At 44.1% G+C, this 20,548-nt stretch overlaps 1 protein-coding gene across 1 annotated transcript in view; it reads left to right on the top strand.

Annotated features, from left to right (window-relative positions):
- Nucleotides 1–16,507, top strand: part of CREB3L2 (cAMP responsive element binding protein 3 like 2) — a 114,342-nt gene extending 97,835 nt beyond the window's left edge. The window contains exons 9-12 of the mRNA XM_069461286.1: nt 6,810–6,909; nt 7,195–7,321; nt 9,037–9,253; nt 11,087–16,507. Of these exons, the coding sequence (XP_069317387.1) occupies nt 6,810–6,909; nt 7,195–7,321; nt 9,037–9,253; nt 11,087–11,162 (520 nt within the window). The 3' untranslated portion in view covers nt 11,163–16,507. The remainder of the gene's footprint in view (nt 1–6,809; nt 6,910–7,194; nt 7,322–9,036; nt 9,254–11,086) is intronic.
- Nucleotides 16,508–20,548: the final 4,041 nt, after the last annotated feature.

Genomic DNA, 20,548 nt, shown 5'->3' with positions numbered 1-20,548 from the left:
CAGCTTGGAGTCAGGCAAGGAAAAACCTTAAGATGTGTGGTTTGTGGCTTCGTTTGTACTCTTTTCCAAGATTCCACAGAAGTGAGGGACATGCTAGTCCTGGCGTCTATCTCTATTGTTATCATAAATAAGAGTCCTTCTCTCTAACTCTACTTCTCTTATCCTTTAAAATCTATCTGTGCTTCCTGGTAAAGGTCTTTCCAGCTAAGTCCACTGGGCTTTGGCTGTCTTCTGGCTCTCTTGGTTTGTTTGTTTAGCCCACACAGCTGTGTCCATTTGCACAAATGTGTGTATTTGCTCTCTACACACTGTTTTGGTCTCTCTGTGTGAGTTCTTCTCTTTTTAGACTGACAGTAACTGGCTGAGCCCATTCTCTGATGTACACAGAGAAGCCATTTGAGGACTGATGAACAACCCAGGTTACTCTTCTGTGGACGTTTATCTTGGTTTAACTCACTTTTCCTTTCTCCATTATCTCTACCTTCTGGTCACATGAAGAATATGAGCTTTCTTTTCACATGGAAATATTTCAAACTTTAAAGGATTGTGGGGTACTAGACCAAATTCCCTAGAGAGATTAAAAAGGCATTTTAGTGTAATTTAGTGGTGAAGTTTGAAATTCCACAGCCTCAGAAAACATTCTAGAACTCTTTTTTGTGTTCCTGGGCTGGTAGGTAATATGGTATTTCACAAATGCTCTCTGTTCCCTGCAAAATAAATATACCTCCTGTGATGTAGCACTCACACAGAAAGAAAAAGGAGATAATTCATACTCTTCTTTTTTCATTTAGGCTAGCGCCCTGTGAAAAACTCTCAAAACTTAAGTAAAAGATTATCAATAAGTATTTACTCAAAGTTTAGGAGTTTTAGCTGATATGGTTGTCTTTTTTATATGATCCACGTTAGTATTTAAAAGTCTTTGAGATAGTTCATGATTCTCCTTTAATATCCTTATGAAATGTGTAGAACTTGTCATTGTTAACATTATATCCCACCACTTCTCCACCCTCCACCCCAGAACTTGGAGATAGAGCTTTTTGGCTTTTGAACACCCCCTCCTAAGCCTCAGCACTTCCCAGACACTAGCTCCAGCCAGATGACTCAGGTGGGGTGGAGCGGTGGGATTCAGGTGGGATTTTGCCTCAGAAGGACATGGATACTCATCTATTCCATCATGAGGCCGCCCGATCTTCCCCGATTTATATATATATATATATATATATATATTTTTTTTTTTTTTGCTTGTATGCACTAGATAAGTGACACTCATAATTTTTTTGTTTATGCAGTCATTTTGCATTTTATTTGGTATAAATGACATACCACATGAACTCATATGTATACATCGTGCACCTACTAATGTGAATATTTCACAAATTAATAGTTATTTACTATATTTGATGCCCTCTGATAACATGTATTCTATTTGATTCTGTTTCATTAAAAAAATGCACCAGTCACAACCCAATTGATTTCATAACCCACTAATGGTTCATGATTCGGAATTTGGAGATTACTGCACTAGGTACTTCCATAAGGATGTGAAAAAGTTCCTTCTTCTCTGAAGGAGCCCGATTTACCTAGAGAGTGGTTTATACACACACACTTTCACACACACACCATAGCCCAGACAGTCCTATTTTCGAGTAAGGTGTGTTCCAAGATTTGACGAAAGTATGTCTACAGAAAGGGCCTAGGTTGAAGCTCCCAACACAGCAAGTAATTGGGAGCCACCAATTTGTTCTTATTCCTGGGTCCTGGATTTGGACTCCAGTGGGAAATTAGGTACCCAAATGTTCACAGTTTAACATGCAATAACCACAGGACTCTTCTCACTTTCTCATAAATAAAGGAAAGAGAAGAAAACAAAATTAAACCAGATACAAAGAAAACATATGAGGCTGTTGATGCATTTCCCAGTTATTGTAAAATTGTGGCTCATACTCTTGGATGCTTCTGAATGTTTTGCCCAATTTCCTTTGATATGCCTCCCAAGATACAGGGTGATGGTTTATTTTGGGCAAGGCTGGCAGCTGCCTTCGACTGCGCTTTTGCAAGCAACTGTATGAGGATAGCCACTAAGTTTATTTTTACATTTCACCACAGGACAAAATCCACATTTTCAATCAAGTGTTGGACACTCCAATTTAACAAGTTGTGAAAAATCTGTTGGCCCAGATAAACGTATGCTAAGAGTATTCTTTTCTCTAAATTAAGATTTTGCTCCCGGAAGCCCAAGAATTCATTAAGCCGTAATTAGCCGTGATCACTGATGATTTAAAATACAGTAATAAAGAGGAGATTTATACTGAGCTTTAAAGACACCATTGGATGTGTCCTATGGTTGACTTTTTATAGCTTTAGTTTTAAAATAACTTTCCTATTTCATCTGCGGCCGCCTTTTCTCCACCCAGCTCTTCACACAAGCAGGGTGGGAGCTGTCTTCCAACTTCCCGATGCTGCAGGCAGTGACATCTGTCTCTGTGGCCTCAGACAAAGTGCCACATCATCTCAAACCAACATACCACTTATGAAGTCACAGGCTTTCCCATAAAAAGGGCTGGCTTCATCTGTCATCTAAAAAGAGACAGAAAGTATTCTTCAAAGACACATTTGCTGCAACAAACCCAAAGTACTCTAGGAGGGGGAATTCTCTCATTATTCTATTAGCTGATGTGGTCAAGGGAATTCATTTTGATTAGCTGCCTGAGCTCAGAAGGTAAGTAACTTGATTAAAGGCACATAGCAGTAGTACTTAGATCTAAGCTCAGATTTCTCTGCCTTCAGAGCCTTTCTTCCTGTTCTGGTACACACGCACCAGCTTAGCAGTCCTAAAGCCATCTCTTCAGCTTTTATGGTGTCTGACAGGGGGACATGTCTTATGTTTTTCATTTTTCTAAATAAAGCCCAGGTTTGACTTCCTGTTACCTGAAGTAGGGCAAGGAATACCCTTGATTCTTTTATCTCTTGTCTGAATTTTATTTTTGGCATATCAAGAAGTTTATTTGCCTTTATGGTTTTTATTTGTATGATTATTACTGAAATTTTGTTTGTGTCATTGCCACTGGAATGGGTTTTATTGTGGCTCCTTATTTGTGCCTACGTTTTACTGTGGCTCTTCCACCTGCAGCTTAGTCCCTTTTAAGAATAACATTTTTGTATCTCACAGTGGACATATCTTTCCATTGGGCTGTCATGACCGTGATGTTAGTGTTATCGGATTTAAGAAAAATCTACTGAACTAAATGTGTTTTGTGATTTTTATTAGGTTATAAACTAGGGTACCACATCATACCGTGTTGGAAAGCACACAAACTCTGGAGTCAGATAGGTTTTGGTGTACATCTTAGATCTACTTACTAGGTACATGACTTTGAGACAATTACTTAGTATTTTAGTATATGCAGTTCCTAGAACTCAATCAATGGGCACGCAATCCTCTATCATTGTTAATTTTCTTTTCCTATGTGTTGTATGAATGTGTATGAACTTCTCGAACTCTATTGGATCACAGAAATCTATTTAGGTTTTTGAGATGAATGAATTAATCCACTTTCCCCTGGTGAAATGCTTTGTGTTGCTGATGGGTGGAGCCTTGAGAATGTTGTTATTTCCACCATCAGTTCAATTTACTTTCTTCAACCCAAGTAGGAGAAGCAACAGCAAACAGCACATTATTAGTCACTGTTACTTTCCACCAAAATTTCAAACTAAAAATATGTATTTTAAACTACATGTTTGCTCCTCTTAAAGAGTTGGATTATAAACTGTTAGAAATCAGGGACCATTAAACAACCATTTTCATTTGCAGTGGATTCAGAATATAATCATCTTTGAGTTTGGAAAGGATGTGTCCGTGAATGCCAAGTAAAGTGCCGTACGGTTAGTAAATGTAAAGCCTTTCCGGCTTTCTCCAACCAGATTTAAATGGTTCTTCTTCCAAACCAGTGTAGCACTTTGCACCTGTAACTGGGGGTGGGGGAGATTCCAATTTGAGCCTAAGGTAGTCTATCAGTGGGCCTGCTAGAATCTGTTTTCTGGAGAGACCATGGAACCTCCTGGGAGACTATTCATCCTGAGGAAGGGGGTACCAGGCCCAGTGATCTCAACCAGAAATTGGAAGGGAGGAGTGATTGCAAGCATTGTGTGGAATTTATTTTCTTGGCCATTCATGACCTAAAGACCAGGCAAGGAGCAGGAAGGAAGTATGGGATGGTTGCAGGTAAATAGGGACTATTGGTAAAAAAATGGAAATGGTTGTTTCACTTTCCAAAACATCTTAAGAATTTGGAGCAAAAGTAGCATGGCGTTGGTGCCATCTAGGAAGGTACTGTCTAAATGAAGGCTGGATAGAGAAATGTTACCCACTCGTGCACAGAGCACAGCTAAACTTCAGCACCTCAAGTCCACCAGCACACAGGCAATAGGAGCACCTGGGAAAGCTGAGGTGCCCAGCAAAAGTGGCAGTCATCACTTAAAGAAATACCTCTTCAGAAGGCCGAGCGAGCAGGGAGGCCACTTCTCATAGCTTAGCCGGCAGCAAAGCAACACTAATCAATTGGTGCCGTGGAAGGCGGCCAGCATATGAGAGGAAAGGGTTTGTGCTGTGTATTCTTATCTGCAGGCTCCCCCTTAAATCTGCCCCAGGACTTTTGTAAATACCAGCAGGGAGAACCCAGCGAGGGCCTTGGGGCTGGCATTACAGATGGCAGTCCATCAAATACATGCTATAGCCAGCAAAATCCAAGCTCTGTGAGAATGCGTGCACACTCAGGAAGTGGCTATGCAGTAGCTCACTCAGCTCTCAGCTTTGAAAAGGCAGCCGTGCCGGTGGGTGGGAAGAGGGTGGTATGGGGAAGTCCTGGGAGAAGAGATTAAAGAGCTTGGTGAGGAAGAAAAGGTGCTGCCTCATAGAACCATGTAGGAGCAAACCATTTCTTTAAGTAGAGTTTAAAGTAATCATGCTGTCAGTATTTCTCAGCCTTGAGTAACATACTGAATGGTTTTAAAGAATATGGTACTTGAGTATATACAAATATAAACCAAGTCTAAACTACATGTGGTCATACTTCTATAGAACCAGAAACAAAGAATGTGCAAGTACAAAAAAACACCTCCACAATTAAATAGAATTTAAATTAATGATATTAACTAATGGGATGAATGATTTTGTGTTGCTTAAATTAAAATCACTGTGCCAGGCAAAAAGATGGGGTAGATGGACCCACACAGGAGGAGAAACAAGCTGTTAGTGAGAGAGAATTGTTCTGTGCACAAATGGTTTGCTGATGGTTTCCAGTGAACCTGTGTGGCTCTCTAACATTATTACATCGCAGCATGAATTTTCTGAAAATCCTTGAGACCCAGGACAAAGTGTCTGCTCATAAAATCTTTCACTTTGCCATGTGCACTGGGCTCGGGGATGAGGAGTGAGAACGAGGGAGCTGCCACTCTCTCCGCTGCTCACGCACAATTCATCCTGGTGCTCTAAGTCAGGAGGGTGTGTTGTCAGGTCCTTGCTATGCTTTGCAACATTCAGAATTTGCAAAGGATTTTACCATCTGCTTTTTCTGTGTCCTGATGTCACATAGAACAGAGTATATAAGACTATTCTCATCCTCAAACTTTTCCTTTTAAGGGGATCCACATTTGTCCAATTTTAGGGATTAAAAACCTCTTTTTTTGCTCCTGTTCTCTGTCTTTTCCTGGAGCAAGATGAGAGTCTGTATCAGAGGATGGTTTCCAAGATCCCTGGCTCGGGGCGTGAGGGGCCAGTTGAGCAGGCATCTTTGCTTTTTCATATTTGGCTGTTTCTGACTGCGGAGGTGCTGCCAGCCATCAAGAACCGCAGGCTCGAGGTGCAGGTGGCTGTTCGCCTCCCTGCCTAGACAGAGCTGTTCTTCATCTCCCCCTCCCTCTTCCAACCCACCTCTGAATGCCAGGTGCTCGGTGACACTACTGCCACTTCCAGTCACAGCTTCCACCTCTGGCAACTTCTTCAGTTGTTCTCTGCTGGTCATTGTCTTCATATCTTTGCTTTTCTCCTTTCTTATATTTTCATCAGTGTTTCTCATCTCAAGAATTAAGTTTATGTGAGTTCACCATGGTCTTCCTCTGTTCGGGCTGCTATAACAAAACGCCATAAACTGGGTGGTTTATAAACAACAGAAATTTATTGCTCACAGTTCCGGAGGCTGGGAAGTCCAAGATCAAAGTGCAGGCAGATTGGGTGTCTGGCGAGGGCCTGCTTTCTGGTTCATAGAAGGCATCTTCTTGCTGTGTCCTCACATGGAGGAAGGGAAGAGCTGTAGTCATTTCAGCTCCTTATAAGGGCACTAATCCTGTTCATGAGGGCTCCACTCTCATGACTTAATTGTCTCCCAAAGTGCCCACCTTTACTACCACCACATTGGGAGCCAGGTTTCAAAATATGAATTTTGGGCAAGCACATTCAGACTGTAGCCACCATCCGATCAGAATGTTCCTTTTCTTTGTTGTCGGTGACTGACAGATAGGCACGGCCTGTCAGGGATATTGTGGGAGCCTTCACCTCCTGCTTAGGACAGTGCAAGAACAGGACAAGCTGTCAAAGTATTAGGGCTGACTCTGAACCCCAGCAAGCTCTGTGACAATGGTGCTGGAAGGTGCTGGTGTCCATGTCTTCTCCCAGAGGAAACTGTACCTCCATGCTCTGTTCAAATGCAGGCACTAAGTCACAGCAACCTTCCTGGAGCACAAGGGGAGATCATCAAAAGCATCTCTCATCTCTCCCGGCTCCCTTCATGGCTGTTTTTTGTTATCGTTGGCAGAACCCTCCTTCAGCAACTCCAGAAGCTCCAGACATTGGTGATGGGCAAGGTTTCTCGCACCTGCAAGCTGGCTGGCACGCAGACTGGCACCTGCCTCATGGTGAGTTCCCCAGAGGGATAGCACAGTCACTGCCCCTGGCCCAGGCCCCTGTCTCCAGTCTCTCTCGGCTTGCCAAGGCCAAGTGCTGTGCGGTTGGAGAAACCACGTAGGTCATCCTGAGCTGTTCCTCTATAGGACATTCCAACGACGTGACCTGTGGGTGCCACCTGCTGGCCCAACAGAGGGGAGTCTGTCTCCCCAGCTGTCCCAGGTGTTGCAGGTCTTCAGCTTTGCCCCGTGGAGTCTGGAATCCACAGCTCCCCATGTTCTCTCCTCCCACTCCAGGTTGTTGTGCTGTGCTTTGCTGTGGCGTTTGGCAGCTTCTTTCAGGGCTACGGGCCTTATCCCTCTGCCACCAAGATGGCCCTGCCCAGCCAGCATTCCATGCCGGAGCCGTACACAGCCTCCGTGGGTAAGACAGCACTCAGCAGCTTGGGAAGTGTCTTGTTTTATTTCTTTAGAGCTGGGTTTCTCAGTTTTCCAAATAAAATCTTATGTGAAAATCCAATTTTTAAAAAGTGGTAAACAGGGAACTTCTCCATTGGAAGGGGAAGGAAGAGACATGTGGGGTTTCTGTGCCCAGCTGCTGCGTGCCCCTTGGGCCCCTCACCACTGGGCTCAGGCATCGCTGGGAATTCTCTAGAGCTTGACAGAGCCCAGTGTGCAAACTGCTGTTCTAGACTGTGTTCCTGGATACATCCCAACATTCCCTCTGTGGGTTTTGGTCAGGGGGAAGGAAGTAGATGAGGCTGGGGGGAAGAGGATTAAGCTTTCTATGACATTTTAAGAGAACTTTTGTGTTTCTGCCTCCACTGAGTGGAATTGCATGTGACCATAGTAAGAGTTTGTAAAATGAAATTAAAGAATCATCTGTATTACAAAACATTATGCCCAAGACTTAGAGAATTTGGATGTTCAGGTGTTAGATAAGAAGTGTAGGATATCCTTACCTAGATCAGTTACCTAAGTATGCAGGAAACAAACAGGTGGTGAGTAAGGAATACATACATGAGTACACACGTCTGCTAATAAGAACAAGCATGGAGTTAGGGGGTGTAGTAGTCTCCCCTTATCCAAGGTTTCCCTTTCTGTGGTTTCAGTTACCCATAGTTAACCAAGGTCCAAAAATAGGTGTGCACAGTACAGCAAGAAATTTTGAGAGAGAGACCACATTCATATTAATATAACTTTTTTACGGGATATTATTAGAATTATTTATTTTATAATTTATTATTAATTGCTTACTGTGCCTAATTCATAAACTAAATTTTATCATAGGTATGGATGTATAGGAAAAACCATTGTATATATAGGGCACGGTACTATCTGAGTTTCAGGCATCCACTGGAGGCCTTGGAACATAGCCCCATGGATAAGGGGGGACCACAGTATTGGATTTAGGGTAGGGACAATTTTGCCATTCTGAAATGTCCGTGGTCTTTACCAGCAGGTGCATCCTTGCCAGGTATATGACAGAAGTGCTAGCATTCCAATCAAATAATTTCAATGGCCTGTGGGGAAATTCTTTTTTCCCCAAGGGCAGGTATCTCCACATTTAATTGGAAGGCAAGAAGAGCACAGTTTCTATGTTGTATAAAACTGCTACAGAGCCATCTAGCTGTGTGACTATCCTATAAAACAAAAGAGACTGTCTCTGTCCTTTGATTTATGGCTCTGGCTTTGTGTCTTTTCTCCAGTTTCTAAATGAAAATGCCCTACACCTCATCTCCCTGCAAGACCCACTCACTGGGGATGCTTTCTTTTAGCTGGGTCTAGACATCTCCAAGTATTTGACTACCATTCCCAACAATTGTTTTCCCTAGATGGTTATGGGTGGGGAGGAGGGGGGAGTTTTATTTTCAAAGCAGTGGGGGTGGTAGTTTGCTCGGTGTTTATTTGCTTTTCTATTGTTCTTCCAGCACTGTATAATTGGTATAATTTTTTAAGGTACAAACTCTGAAACCCTGAAGCTTTTATAGAAAGCCAAATCCAGTTGGCATCTTCAGTCCTGTGCAATTGGAACACACACCTTGTCATCAGCCACCAGCCCTGAGCATCTGCAGTGAGGGGACCTGGTGGACCACTGTGGTCCTTTGCTAACACCTTGTTACCTTGCTCTGTTCTCAGTGAGATCCAGGAACCTGCTGATCTACGAAGAACATTCTCCCCCAGAGGAGCCGTCCAGCCCGGCCTCAGCTGGGGAGCTTGGGCCCTGGGATAGGGGCTCCTCCCTGCTCAGGGTGTCAGGGCTGGAGTCCATGCCGGATGTGGATCTTCCTCATTTCATTATCTCGAATGAGACCAGCCTGGAGAAGTCAGTGCTGTTGGAGCTGCAGCAGCACCTGTGAGTCATATAGATACAGATTCAACTCCTTTAGTGCATTGATAGTGGCTTATGAGTCAGCAACTTGGAATGTAGGGTACAGGCTCTCCCATAGGCCTAGTCCAGTCCCGCCCTCTCAGGGTCTATTTCCAGGACCTAGTACTGAGGAGAGTCTGCTGGCCGACAGCTGCCCTGGGCAGAGATGGGGAAAAGACCCAGCATGAGCTCCTCCATGCCTGCTGCATCAGTGCAAAGCTGACAGGGGTGGCCCCAAGGAGTGGGGGAGGGCTTCTGCCACCATCTCCATCCTCCCCTCCAAGCCACAAGTGTGAACATACAGCCCAGGTAGCAGCAGCACGCTTGCCATGCTAATGCACCATCGAGACACGTTCTCTAGCTTCCTCCCAACTAGAGAATAATATACATTATGCTACATGTCAATATATATTTATGATTTATATGTAAATACATGTGTTAATTATAACAATATACTTATATATTTATATCGAAGGTCATGGTGAGAGGTATATGTTTCCATATTGAACAGAACCTATATTTGGCTCCAATTCTCCATGAGTTGTTTCTCTTGGATAGTTATGGGGAAATCCTTTTGGAAACTTAAGGGTTTATATGACTACAAGGTGTAGTTATTGTGGTGGGGGAGGTCCCTAGGTGTGCCGGTCAGCACAGGACGGTAGGGCTGCGTGCACACTCCTGGTTACGTGTGTCGTGGCTGGGGATTTAGCTGGTCTGTGCTCCACTGCCTCACAGAAATGAGACTGTCCTAGTGTACGTGGGAAGGATTTTGGTTCAGATTCTTTAGCTTTCTTCCCTTAACCCTGCAGGGGAAGGGTCATAATTACATACTTTTATACATGTACATTATACATGTATGTTTCACATTTGCTAGTGCTTACTATTTTAAGCACTCTACAGATGTGATGCAGGTTGAGTATCTTTTATCCAAAATGCTTGGGATCAGAAGTGTTTCAGATTTTCGATTGTTTTGGACTTCAAAATATTCACATACTTACCAGTTAAGCACCCCTAATCTAAAAATCTAAAATGCTTCAGTGAGCATTTCCTTTGACTGTCATACTGGTGCTTAAAAAGTTTTCGATTCATTTCAGATTTTGGATTTTTGGATTGACAGTACTCAACCGGTATCATATAAATTCTTTTAACTACTCCAGGTGGTGAGGCATTATTATTATTCCCCTTAGAGAAAAAGTCCAGAGCTGCCACTGAAAACTACAGAAGACTGAGCTGCTTGGCACGACAGAAGTTTCTCTCCTCTTAGCTCAGTTGTTCATGGCCCCCTTCAAATCCTGCTTGTTCTGTGATGTCTCCCAAATAACAAAGCCTCCTAGTTCTCCGAATGCCTAGAGACTTTCTAGGTTGTTACGTAGTTTAATAACATTTATTTTTTGTTATAGATTTATTGTTATTTCAAATTAGTTCATTGTTAAAAATATTTGTCTGGATTATTAACTCTTCTAGACCAGAGATCAGCTCTCATCCTTTTATCTTCCTTCCCAGAGGCTAAACATCCTTAGTAAATACAACAATGTAATGCAATTCATAGGAAATCAGTACCAAGCCATCATGTTATCCTCTGGGTTGTGATGCCTCCTCTAGGTGGGGATAAAGGTGGGAATGTGGATGAGTGGATAGGCTGGTAGTGGGGGACTTTGGGAACAGAGAACTGCTCCTGGGAGGGAAAAGGACAAGCAACACGCCTGGGCCCATCCACCAAGTTGCAGTCATCCAGTGATTGTATCACACTACAGAGCACAAGAATTGTAGTTAACAGTAGGTGGCTAATGCTTCTTTTTCCTTTCAATGCCTTCACAGGGTCAGCGCCAAACTGGAGGGGAACGAAACACTAAAAGTTGTAGAACTCGACAGAAGAGTGAACACTACCTTCTAAAGAGGTTCTCTGCCCCCCTTCCCCCAACTCTACTTTTACATCCTCAAACCACCTTTGTCATAAGCTTTTCCTCTTTGCCACTGGATCTTGACAAAGACATGGACTAGCGTTAGTGGCTTCAGATGGGGAGCCAGCCTGGGATTCCCTGCAGTGAGAGAGCACCTTCCCCGCAGGCCATGCCCCTCCTTGCCGACGGGAGCCGCGTCCCTCCCTCCCCTGCTCTTACTGCCATAGGAAATTATTTTAGGGGTGGGGGTGGGACAAGCAGGCTTGTTTCCACCAACAGTGCCAAAAAGATACTGTCTGATTCACACCCGTGAGGTGCACCCTCCTCTTTGAAGAAGAAATGACTCTTATCCAATCTAGACCCCAGACGCTAGCCACAAAAATGCCACAACGATGCCTGTTGGGGTTTGGCAAAGCACTGACTCATGTCCTCCCTTGCTCATGGCGGGGTCTGCGGTGGGAACGCGCCTGACAGCGGCCCTCCGCCCACTCTGCCCCCTCGGAGCCCTCGCTGGATGGTCCCCGCACCGGCACTGGCAGGCGAGGGCTCCCCTCATGTTCTCAGGCCGCAAGTGCAATGCCTGAAGCGATCAGGCTTTTCTACTCCAGGCGAACCTGCCCCCTCTCGTTGCTTGTAGGACCTCCGAAACCTGGTCCCCACACACCCATAGTTCTGCCTCCCCGGCTTCTCCTCCCCATGTGTAAATAGTATTTATTAGCTCGCTGAGGCTTCTTGCTAGCAGCCACACTGGAGAGATTCCAGGCCTCCCCTCAAGCCAGCAAAGTCTTCTGCTGGCCTTTGGAGCTAGGAGGGCACCCAAGGCTCTGGGATCCCCAATCTTTCCAGACAATGTTTTGTTTCCTTCCTTTTTTTTTTTTTTTTTTTTCTCCTTTTTTACTGGAGGCTTGTAAAATAATTACTATTGAGAAATCACCTGGGGCATGTGTCTGCCTCTAGGACAAGCTCAGAGAGAGCTAGAGCAATGCCTTGCTCCATCCATGGCTCTGTGGCCAAATGCTTTCTCTATCCTGTTTCCACGGCAGAGAAGGGAAGCCCTGTCCCTGACAACAGGCGTGTGGGACAGCCTCGCTGGCTTGTTTTTCCTGCCCAGCCTCCTCCTCCCTCTGCACTTCCGCTCTGTCCTCCTCTTCCCCCACCTCGACACAGGGGGCCGAGTAGGTGACATTTGTGTATGCACATCCTGACCCTTTATAGTCATGTTTGGCTACTTTGCAGCTCACCCAAAGAGATAAAACCTAACCCCCAACCTACCTTTATTTTTTTTAATGATTAAAAGTAACTTTTGTAGTTTAAAACAATCTTTCCTCTTTCTTATAAACTAAGAAATGGAAATTGGTTTTTTTTATTGTATAATGTAGAAGACCCTCTCCTTATTTTTTTCTAGCTTATAAAAGATTTTGTGTAGGAAATTTGCTTATATTTTGTATTTTATTTTTAGTAGCAGCTGAAACGTCTTTAGTTTTAGCTTCTCTCTCTCTCTCTTTCTCTCTCTCTCCCTCTCTCGCTCTCCTCCCTCCCTCTCATGTCATCTACATTGTCATTGGAGCCCTGCTTACAGGGATTAAGCCCACACCTGGCCTTCCATTCCACATCAGATACAGGATTTGGTGTCATTAACATTTGTCGTCATACCTCATAAGTGGATCCCTGCTTTGTCTACCTACGTCCATTTGGGGCTCACTGTGAGTCAGTCCTTGCTCTCCCTACTGTGATGGAGAGGGTGCCAGACCGGGAGATGGCCAAGTTCATCTTGCCGTGTATGAACGCTGGGTTGGGACCGCCATGGTCCTGGCAGCCCTGCTGTCCGGATGGTTCTCAGTGTCCCTTACCTTGGCCAGGGCAGGCGGAGCCCGGGCTGTGCAGGAGGAGGGCTTGCTAGCGGCTCTGCTGCCGCTCCCTGTTCCACTCTGCAACTCCAGATCCTCCTGGGCCTGGCTGGTGTCTGCTGACCATGGGCCACTGCTGACCCTCTCTTTTAAAATGTCATGTCATTATCAGGCATAGGCAGCCTGTGGGGTCCTAAGAAGGTGAAGAGATAGGATTAACTCAAGGAATGTTTGTACAGTGAGCGAGGAAAGGTTTCATATTTAAGGGCAGAAGTAAGAGAATGGGCCAGCCCACGCACCTGCTACGGCTGAACCAGACTGGGTTTTTAAGGCTCCCGGATATAGCCAAAGTAGAAAACCTGCTCTTCTGAATGAGGAGGGAGAAGAAAAAGGAAACTTCTAGCCCTTGTCCTTAGGGCTTTGAGGGTTTTCTTTTCCCCTCCACTCTACTCACCCTTGCTTGACATCACTGTCTCCAGACCGCTGAACAGTAGAGCTCCTTCTCTGGGAAACTGTCCTTCTAGAGCAGAATCTGTATCTAGAGACATGGGACATTAACCAGAGAGCCCAGATGGCCCTTTTAAGGGAATTCCAAGAACCAACATTGCTGCTCTCTGAGAGAAACCTCTGCCCTCCACCCCTTGCTTGAGCGAGTAAAGGGAACTAACAGTTGTCCCTTTAGGAGGACAAAAATGAGGTCAAGAAGATACAAAAGGGTTGGATAACACCAGATTGGTTCCAAACAATTAACGGATGTGTGCACATTTTCTGTTCAAGAGTCAAGCCCAGAATACCAGTGGATTTGTTTTCACCACTGAGTAGCCCCATTAACTAGTCATTAATTCATATCAGCTCTGAGGATTTCAAATAGTGGCAGGCATTGGTGACTGAATTTATGTTTTGATAAATATGACACTGTTAGAGCAACCATAACCCATAAAGAATAAATCTGTTAATTATATTTTTCATCATGTAAACAAGTTTTCCTCTTCCTTTTCTTTCATTACACTAGAAAAGGAAATGTCTTGCAAAGATTCAGGGAACAACTAATTTTTCACCGGATGAGACCTGAGTAACCCCGACCCCCCAGCGGGTCTTTTCACAGCTCTTGACTGTGCACTTAAAAAGGGATATTATAAATGAAAGGCCTCAGTGCCAATTTTAAGAAAGAATTTCTGTGAAGTGTTAGGACTCTGGAGTGTAGCTCACATAAAGAGAGTGTTATATAAAAATCTGACAGCTGAACTAGGTGCTCCTTTCTGGCAGGGGGTGGGGATGAGATTTGACACCAATATAGGCAAAAATAGATAATGTTTTGGTTAATATAAATGATTGTGATTTGGAGACCTCATTTGTAGATTGTAAAAGCAGCTTTTAGTTCAATGTATTTACAAACCAACCATAAACACCATTTTTTTCTTCCTAAATCTCTCGATTCAGCTTGGATGCCAAAAGGTAGCTGTGAATCTTATGTGCCCATAAAGTGGGAGTGTTGAGTTGATTCTTCTTGATTCTGGCAGTGAGTCAGTGTCTGGCATTTTTGTCATAAGTGTTTTATTAAAATGCTTTTTCAGCATTTCACGGCCCCTCCCTCCCATGCCCTCAGACCAAGCAAAAGCATAAAGGCACAATCACAGGCCTCTCCAGCCTCTCTGAACACACATGTCCTGTCAGGTGTGACTTCGAGCATAACTCAGAAAGGGAGACATCCCACCCTCAGTTGAGGACTGGACCGTCCCTGCTGGTCCTGCCAGCACGAGGAGACTGGAGGTGTAAGAGGAGTCTTTTTATCTCCCCCTTGTCTGCCATGAGTTCCTAATTTGGCTCTGTTGAGTCCAGTCATTGAGAAACCTGAATTAAAAACACCAGCACTTCTGCCTGCTGGGCTGGCAGGACCTGCGAAGCCATTGGCAGGTAGTGTCCTAGTGAGAGTCATTTTATTAATATTTAACCGCTTTCAGCCGACGCAGTTATAGACATGTGATAGGATAAGCCCTGCTGGGAGGGCAGTCACAGGAGAGAGTAGGGGGGCCGTGGAATGGGGCTGTGAAGGTTCCAGAGACAGGTTTTAGACTTTTCATTTATTCATTCATTCAGTCCTAGAAATTTTCAGTTTTATTAAGGAAGAGTACCGCCTAAGGCCTGGGGGGACATTGAGGAGTGGGAGAGCCTGGGGAAGCTTGATTAACAATAGTTATTAGGAAGACCCTAGTGCTAACAAGGTGTCTCTCTCCCTCTCTCTCTCTGACACACACACACACACACACATTCCTCCCTTATCTTAGATACTCATTTGTGCCTTAAATGTGCCTTATATATGAATCCAGGATGACTGAGCAATGCCTCGTGCCTGGGAGATTTTATGTAGAGCTTTATAGTATGAGATTGCAATGGGTGTGTGTGGGGAGGGGGAAGAACTTTTTTCAAAGCCTCAAAAATGGTTTTCTAAAAGTGAGCCACTATCTGATTTGCTCATCAGGAGAAAAGAAATAGGGTTATGTCCATTAGGAAAATCCCATTTTGCAGGGGTGCAATTTATATCAGAAAATGGCCAGCTAGGATTGAGGGTATTATAAATCCTCATAGCAGAACATTTTCTCAGTGCACAGGGTCCTGGCCCTTTTGAGGGTTAATGTTTCGTGCCTCTGTGGCCAAAGCGTCAGCACTTACCATGGGAAAAAACTAGGAAGTGTTTTGTTTTGTTATTTTGGGCAAAATAAAATTCAGGAATACTTTATTTTGTTATGGTTTCTAGAAAGAAGGGAAATAGTATTTCTTAAGTGCTTACTAAGGTATTGGGTGCTGTTCTAAGTTTGAAGTCAATTTTATAGATACAGAAAACGAGGGTGACAATTTACTAGGAAATGGATAAAGAACTAAGTAATATAGGAAGTATACCAATTTGGGATTAGACTGAGCAGATTTCTTTGTGAACACACTGTAAACTTTTAAGGTTCTCTGGGCAGGAATCGTAGCCTCTGCCCCCTGCGATGGTCCCACTGTGCAATGTTCATTTGTTCACCCCACGCTGGCGCTATCCACCAGATGTCCATCTCCAGTCTTTGTTCCAATCTTCTGTGAGCTCCAGCTAGCAGGCTTCACAACATCGGGAAAACGGAAACCAGGGGTTTTGGCTCTATTTCTCTGTTTCTATCCTTTGTTCACCAGCTGGGTGAGAACATGAACTTTTTGCACCATGGACCGACAGCCTACACTACTTAGAAAATCTCCCTTTTAGATAAAATGCTTTCTGAGTCTATAAAAAAATACCAGCACTCTTTGACAAACTGTGAGTGACCCTTTTTAAACAACACTGAGCGGACCCTGGGCTGTAATCAACAGTGAGTTTGAAGTCTATGCTCACAGCTGGGCTTGCTTCTCTTTTGTAACAGGTTAGATAGACCAGCAGTGTTTAAATCTAAATACATTGTGAGTCTATTATCTGTCCTATTGCATTGTTTTTTATGGCTTTTATTCTTTATCATAGCTAAGTAAATACCAAAAAAAAAAAAAAAATGATTTGTAGGATACTTGTACTTAGTTTGAAAAAAATTGAAATTGTTATGCTTTTGTATTTCCATTTCTTGCAAATAAATATTTTTCTTAAATAGTAAAATGTTGCCCAGTCTTTAAAATCCTGGTAATGTGGTTTTAAAAGCATTTTGTTTTTTATGATCATGAGTTTGTGTATATGTGTCTACCCATTCTTTCCTGGTTATCTAACAGAACGGAAAGGAGAGCCTCAAACCAGCAATTGCTCTGCTATGTAAGTACTGAATCCACGTCTCAGTTGGAGAAGTATTGAGAAATGTAATTGTTTTTTCAGGCAGTCACAGGAAGAAAAACAGTATTCTCTAGAGATGTATGCAGCCTGACTGCTATTTTCGTTGTCTCCTCCAACTATTCCCTAACTAGATTTCAAAAGTCTACGGATTTGATTTTGTTTTTCCCATCTCTGGATGCTTACAAAAGATCCTTTGGACCCGAGCCAGCGAGGAATGATCCTTCTTCACATGAACAGTTGCAGAGGATGTCTAACACAGATTCGTGCTCCAGAAACTCTGATGAAATGGTTGATAAAGGTCAATGCACTCAAGCAGAATAATCTTCATTCCGTTGCAGATGTAACTTTCTCCACTCAGAGAGAGTGGGGGCTTCATTTAGCCTCAGAAAGAGTGCCTCGGGACGTTAGAGACTAAGGCCATGGACTGTGCTTACCTGGAAAAAACCAAAACTTTTTCTTTTTTCCTTAGCAGCATGCCTAACCCTGCTGTGGCCTTGAGGATGTGTTAATCTGCCGCATCCTTTCCCCTCTGAGCACCTTGCCTTCTCTTCTTGTGTTCCTGCATGAGGAGTCTTTCCCTGCAGAGGCTTTTAGTAATGTTTTTGTACTGGGAGCTTCATATGGAGGGTTCCTCTGAATGTGCTGGTATCTTTCCAGTGATGGGAGTTGGGGAGCAAATACTGATTTTAGAATGTTCTGTATTAACCATGCTTTTCCATTTTCTGTATTTCTTTTTTCTTTCTTCCTTTCTTCCTTCCTTCCTTCCTTTCTTTTTTTTTTTTTTCTGAAAGGGTCTTGCTCTGTCACCCAGGCTGGAGTGCAGTGGCATCATCATGGCTTAGTGCAACCTCAAACTCCCTGGGGCTCAAGAGATCCTCCTGCCTCAGCCTCCTGAGTAGCTGGGACTGCAGGTGCGCACCACCATGCTCCGCTAATTTCCCAGCTAAGTTTTCTATTTTCTGTAGAGATGGGGGTCTCACTCTTACTCAGGCTGGTCTTGAACTCCTGGCCTCAGGCGATCCTCCCACCTTGGCCTCCCAGAGTGCTAGGATTACAGGCGTGAGCCATTTTCTCTATTCTTAATGTTTTGCTGGCTAGGGCCTTGCTGACCCTGGAGGGACTGCCCCTGCCAGGGCTAGACAATTCCAGCCAACAAGCACGCCTTTCGTATGCAGATCAACTGATCCAGAGCCCCTATACCAGCCACCCTCTTTGTGGTCTCTCACAGGGCTGTCACACTCTGGGCAACTGTCCCCTGCTTTAGTCACCCCAGGGCCAGATATCAGACAGCTAGAGACAGTACCTAACCCCAGAGCCCACTGCACTTAATTAAACTAGCCAATCCTAAGCCTGCTCACCCTGCCTCACCTGTTTCTTCCTGCGTAAATCACAATAAAGGCTCATGTCCACGTTTCCGCCTTGCTCCTCCTCCTTCTTGACACCATGGTGCTTCACGTGGCCTTGCATGCTGTGGCATGGCCCCAACCCCCAGTCTGGGAACTGTGAGTCACAAGCTCTCTTTCCTTTTCAGTGGCTGCCTTCTCCCCGTCTGCTGGCCTCATCATTCCTGAATAATAATACTGTAAACCTGCACTTTGACATACATTTCTTGGGCACTGATATATCAAACCAGAGGCTGATTCCACACTCATGGTCATCTGGGGTTTCACAGATGGGCCAACTGTGATTTGGGTTAATATAATACAGATTTATTATGTCATTTCACACCAGGCATCACTTTTGTTCCAGAGATGAAAAATGAGACCTACAGAGAGTGGTGTGGCTTGTTCATGAGGAAGGAGAGCAGGTGTCTAAAGTCCTGGTCCTATGCTCAGGTTCCAGGTTAAGGCACACCCGATACCTCTGAGAGTGAGAGCCACAGAGGCAAGGAAACACTGGGACATAGTTGGGGAAAAGCAAATGGGGTTCAGAAGATAGCAGTTTATGGGTTCCTGCACTAGATACACCACTAACTTGCTGGCCTTGAGGGAGAAGGAGACACCTATTGAGTGCCTACTGTGTACCAGGTGGTTTTCATATATTATCTATGACCTTATTTAATTCCTCCAAAAACTTTATGGAGGCTACGTAATTACCCTCTTTCATAGTGGGGAAAACTGGGGTTCAAAAAGAGTAAAAAAGTTACTCAAGGCCGTACAGCGAATCAGCTGCAGATGAGAGGTTTGCATCCTAGGCTGACTCCAAGTCCATCGTCTTTTAACTATGTTCTGCTGGGTTTTAGGGCTTGAAGATTTGTACTTGTAACAATAAAGGAGTTAGCCTACAACAGAGGTTGCAAACCCTCGGCTTATGCATGGATGTTTCTGGTTTGGTCTCATGATGTTTCAAATATTTCAAAATTATAGGTTAACCTTCCAACATGGGAACTTTTTCCATCTTCTCTTGAAAGAGTGGGAGACTCAGCAACATCAGGAGCTGGGTGGTAGTGGCTGCTTGGATGGTGTAGTCACTTCTGGTGGCCACATTTCCCCAGCTGGCTCACTCATTCTTGGTACTTACCTTGTCCTCTGTCATCTGAATTCACTGCCTCTGGACTAGTTGGTGGCTGAATTTCTGGAAGTCACAGGAAAGGGAATAAAGGATAAGACCCTGTATTGGTGGTGGGACTAAGGTAGGAAGGGTAGTTAGTTTCATCGTGAGAGACAGGAAATGCAAGGCCTGAGCAGGAAGTCATGACGGGTTTGAGCTGTGGAGGGATCTGCACACTGTTTGTACCTCTTTTTGCTATATGAAAAAAAAAATTGCAGTCTGGGATCTGTTCTTTCCACTCCCAGAGATAAATCTTCACTAATCTCAAAAATTATATTAAAAAATTTTAATGATGCCACATTGTATAAGACCTTGTGCCTCATGTCAAGGCCATTGGCATGTTATTTGTCATCCATGACCCTCCAGTGGAATTGTGTTTATTCATGAAGTGAACTTGCTTTGCAAGATGCCAATGCCATGCTCTTTTTCTAAGGATTCTCAGGGGTGAGTTCTAAGCAGGATTTGAGACACTCTCAAAGGCACCTGCCTATACAGAGAGGGAAGAAGGAGGAAGATGGCTCATCTCAGTCATTTCCTACAAGCCCAAGTCAGTAGTTGAAAGTCTGATTCCACTCGGTCTGTCATCATTGGATGGGGCCAGGCAGGTTGCACAAGTTGATGTTGTCTTCCAATGAGCACAGCTGTTGCTAGATATTTTGGCAATTTTAAAGAAGAGTTCTGGCCCCATGAGGAGCCCATGTGTTCTCCTCCTCCCTCTGTGCTGTTGTTTTTAGATGGAGGGACAAAAATATCCATTGAGGAATACCACGAATGCTGCCAGAGAGGCTGTTGTGCTGTTCTCCGAGAAATCTGTTTCAAAATGTTTAATGTTTCTTAAGTGAAAAGAATTTGGGAGTAGGGGCTGCCAGCGAGTTCATAGTAACCAGCGTCCTCCCCAGTATCACTGTAAAGCAGATGGCAAGTTCACTCTCCTAATGAGTGCGTGAGGGCTTCCACGGGACTGGGCTAGTTCAAAGGAAAAACCTCCTCAAAAAGAAAAATTGTAAATGAGATCTCTGGGACAGAAAAGAGGTGGACCCTCAATCCCCAAAATGTTTCCTTTCTTGGGTTAGTTATAGTTTAAATGCTTTCCATGGTTGACACAGATTTTTATTATGGTTTGAGGTTGTTTACATTGCAAATGAATACAGAAAAGAAAATACAGTTAAGATGGTATTTGCAATATTGCACAAATAAT

This window comes from Eulemur rufifrons, chromosome 29 (genome assembly GCF_041146395.1).
Source record: "Eulemur rufifrons isolate Redbay chromosome 29, OSU_ERuf_1, whole genome shotgun sequence".
Classification (NCBI taxonomy): domain Eukaryota; kingdom Metazoa; phylum Chordata; class Mammalia; order Primates; family Lemuridae; genus Eulemur; species Eulemur rufifrons.
Note: the sequence above shows the minus strand (reverse complement) of the source record. Positions and strands in the feature narration are given on the sequence as shown.